The sequence below is a fragment of the Merops nubicus genome, unplaced genomic scaffold (assembly GCF_000691845.1).
Source record: "Merops nubicus isolate BGI_N331 unplaced genomic scaffold, ASM69184v1 scaffold22183, whole genome shotgun sequence".
In the NCBI taxonomy this organism is placed as follows: domain Eukaryota; kingdom Metazoa; phylum Chordata; class Aves; order Coraciiformes; family Meropidae; genus Merops; species Merops nubicus.
Genome location: NW_008598555.1, coordinates 15,759 through 18,056, shown reverse-complemented (window position 1 = coordinate 18,056; position 2,298 = coordinate 15,759). Strand labels below are relative to the sequence as shown.

The 2,298-nt window shown below is 45.0% G+C and overlaps 1 protein-coding gene across 1 annotated transcript; it reads left to right on the top strand.

Annotated features, from left to right (window-relative positions):
• The first annotated feature begins 319 nt into the window (after positions 1-319).
• On the top strand, positions 320-1,390 carry LOC103769860 (C-C chemokine receptor type 5-like). The gene has a single exon (XM_008937098.1). The coding sequence runs from the start codon at positions 320-322 to the stop codon at positions 1,388-1,390; it is 1,071 nt and encodes a 356-aa protein (XP_008935346.1).
• Positions 1,391-2,298: the final 908 nt, after the last annotated feature.

The window sequence follows — 2,298 nt, the reverse complement described above, 5'->3', positions numbered from 1 at the left end:
CCATGGCCTGTCCCTGACCCAGCCCCTGTAAAAGCCAGACCAGCGCTGCCGACTGGCTGCTCTGCAACACCCAGGCCAGCAGGTGCACCAGGTGGGTGTGTTCAGGACTGTGCACAGGTCACTTCTGCACCTCCAGAGACCTGATTCCCAGGGGCACTACAGCACCCAGGAAGTCACAGAAAGCCTGGACAGGCAGCAGTCGGTTGTGTTCCACCCATGTTTCATTCCCCTCACTGCTCTGCTGGGGCTTCCTCTGCTTTAACACACTTTTCTTCCTCTGCTTTAACACATATTTTCTTCCTCTCCAGACAAACACACCATGGAAAACCAAACCACAAACTTCATTGATTTGGCATCAACAACAGAATTTGACTACGGCGACTCAGCGCCATGCTCAGGGACAGAGGAAAAGCACTTTGCAGCACAACTCCTGCCACCCCTCTATTCTTTGGTGGTGATATTTGGCCTCACAGGCAACCTGCTCGTTGTCCTCATCCTGGTAAAATACAAGAGGCTGAAGAGCATGACAGACATCTACCTGCTCAATCTGGCAATTTCTGATTTGCTGTTTGTATTTTCTCTCCCCTTTTGGGCTTATTACGCTGCTCACGACTGGATTTTTGGGGATGCTCTGTGCAAAATGCTCTCGGGTGTCTACCTGCTTGGCTTCTACAGCGGCATCTTCTTCATCATCCTGCTGACCCTGGACAGGTACCTGGCCATCGTGCACGCAGTGTTTGCTCTGAAAGCCAGGACAGTCACCTACGGCCTCCTCACCAGCACTGTCACCTGGGCTGTGGCTCTTTTTGCCTCTGTTCCTGGGATCATATTCCACAGAACTCAGAAGGAGAATTCACGTTACACTTGCAGTGTCCACTATCCGAGCGATACCACAATAAATTGGAAGAACTTTCTTATTTTAAAGATGAACATCCTGGGACTTATTGTTCCAATGATCATCATGATTTTCAGTTACTCACAAATTCTGAAAACGTTACTGAGATGCAAGAATGAGAAGAAACAGAAGGCAGTCAGACTTATTTTCATGATCATGATTTTTTACTTCATCTTCTGGACGCCGTTCCATATTTCTTCTTTTTTGCACACTTTCCAAAATTCACTTTTCCACACAAATTGTGACATCAAAGGTCAATTGGAGAAAGCAATCCAAGTGACAGAAACAGTATCCATGATCCACTGTTGCATCAATCCAGTGATCTATGCATTTGTTGGAGAAAAATTTAGGAAATATCTTTATGCCTTTTTCCGAAAGCACGTTGCAGCCCACCTCTGCAAAAAGTGTCCAAATCTTTACCATGAAAAATTAGAAAGAGTTAATTCCGCATTCACACCATCCACTGCAGAGCACGACATCTCTACAGGACTGTAAAACACAGCAGCACTTTTGTTAGGAAATGCTGCACTGCCTGCTTTGCCTGAAGGACTGCCTGGCACCAGCCGCTCCTGAAAGCTGCCTGACCCTCAGCTCCTGTGGTGAACTGTTCCCTGGGTGACAGCATTGCCCACTCCCAAACTAAGAGAACCCAAACGAAGGGTGAGCTCTCCAGGAAACACCAACACCATAGCTGCACCGCATCAGAATTTGACTGGGGCCCAGAAGAGTATGATTCTGTTTTTTTCACTCAAATTCTACCCAACGAACAAATGCCAGTGAGATTTCCCTGAGGGCAATGAAGTTTTGAAGAGACTAGGGAGTAATATGTCACCTCACAAGAGCCATTTACTCTCTATGGACACTGTAAGATAAACACTGGGAAGAAGCTTTGAGAACTGAAGTACCTGCTTATTACTCAGCATTACTGGAGCACCTTCTGGCAGTGACTGCAGTCTTTCTGCAACACAGTCAGGCATTTGATTGGGGGATGCTTTTAGTTCTCTGAATTTCCCCCTCCCAGTCCTTATTTTCCCTACTGTTTCATTTTTTACAGAAAAAAAAAAAAAAAAAGGAATCTGAAGATGAATATGAGATATAATAAAATAATATCTCTGCTCTGATGGGAGAATTAACTGATTGTTCTCTTGCTGGGCCCATTTCACTCAGGAATGAATATGTTAGCTAATAGTGTAGTTATTTTAAAACATAGCCCTTTTGACTGCAGACTAAGCTACAGTATTTTGATTTTAGCTCTTTAATTTTATGCCTGCCATGTCACTGTACAGCTGCTGACATTTTCCAAGGTGGGCTTTTAATCTGCTACACTGTGATTTTTTTTGAGTGCAGTTTGGCAAATAGCTGCACACACCGAGTCTACTGACTGCACAAGAAAACAATGTACC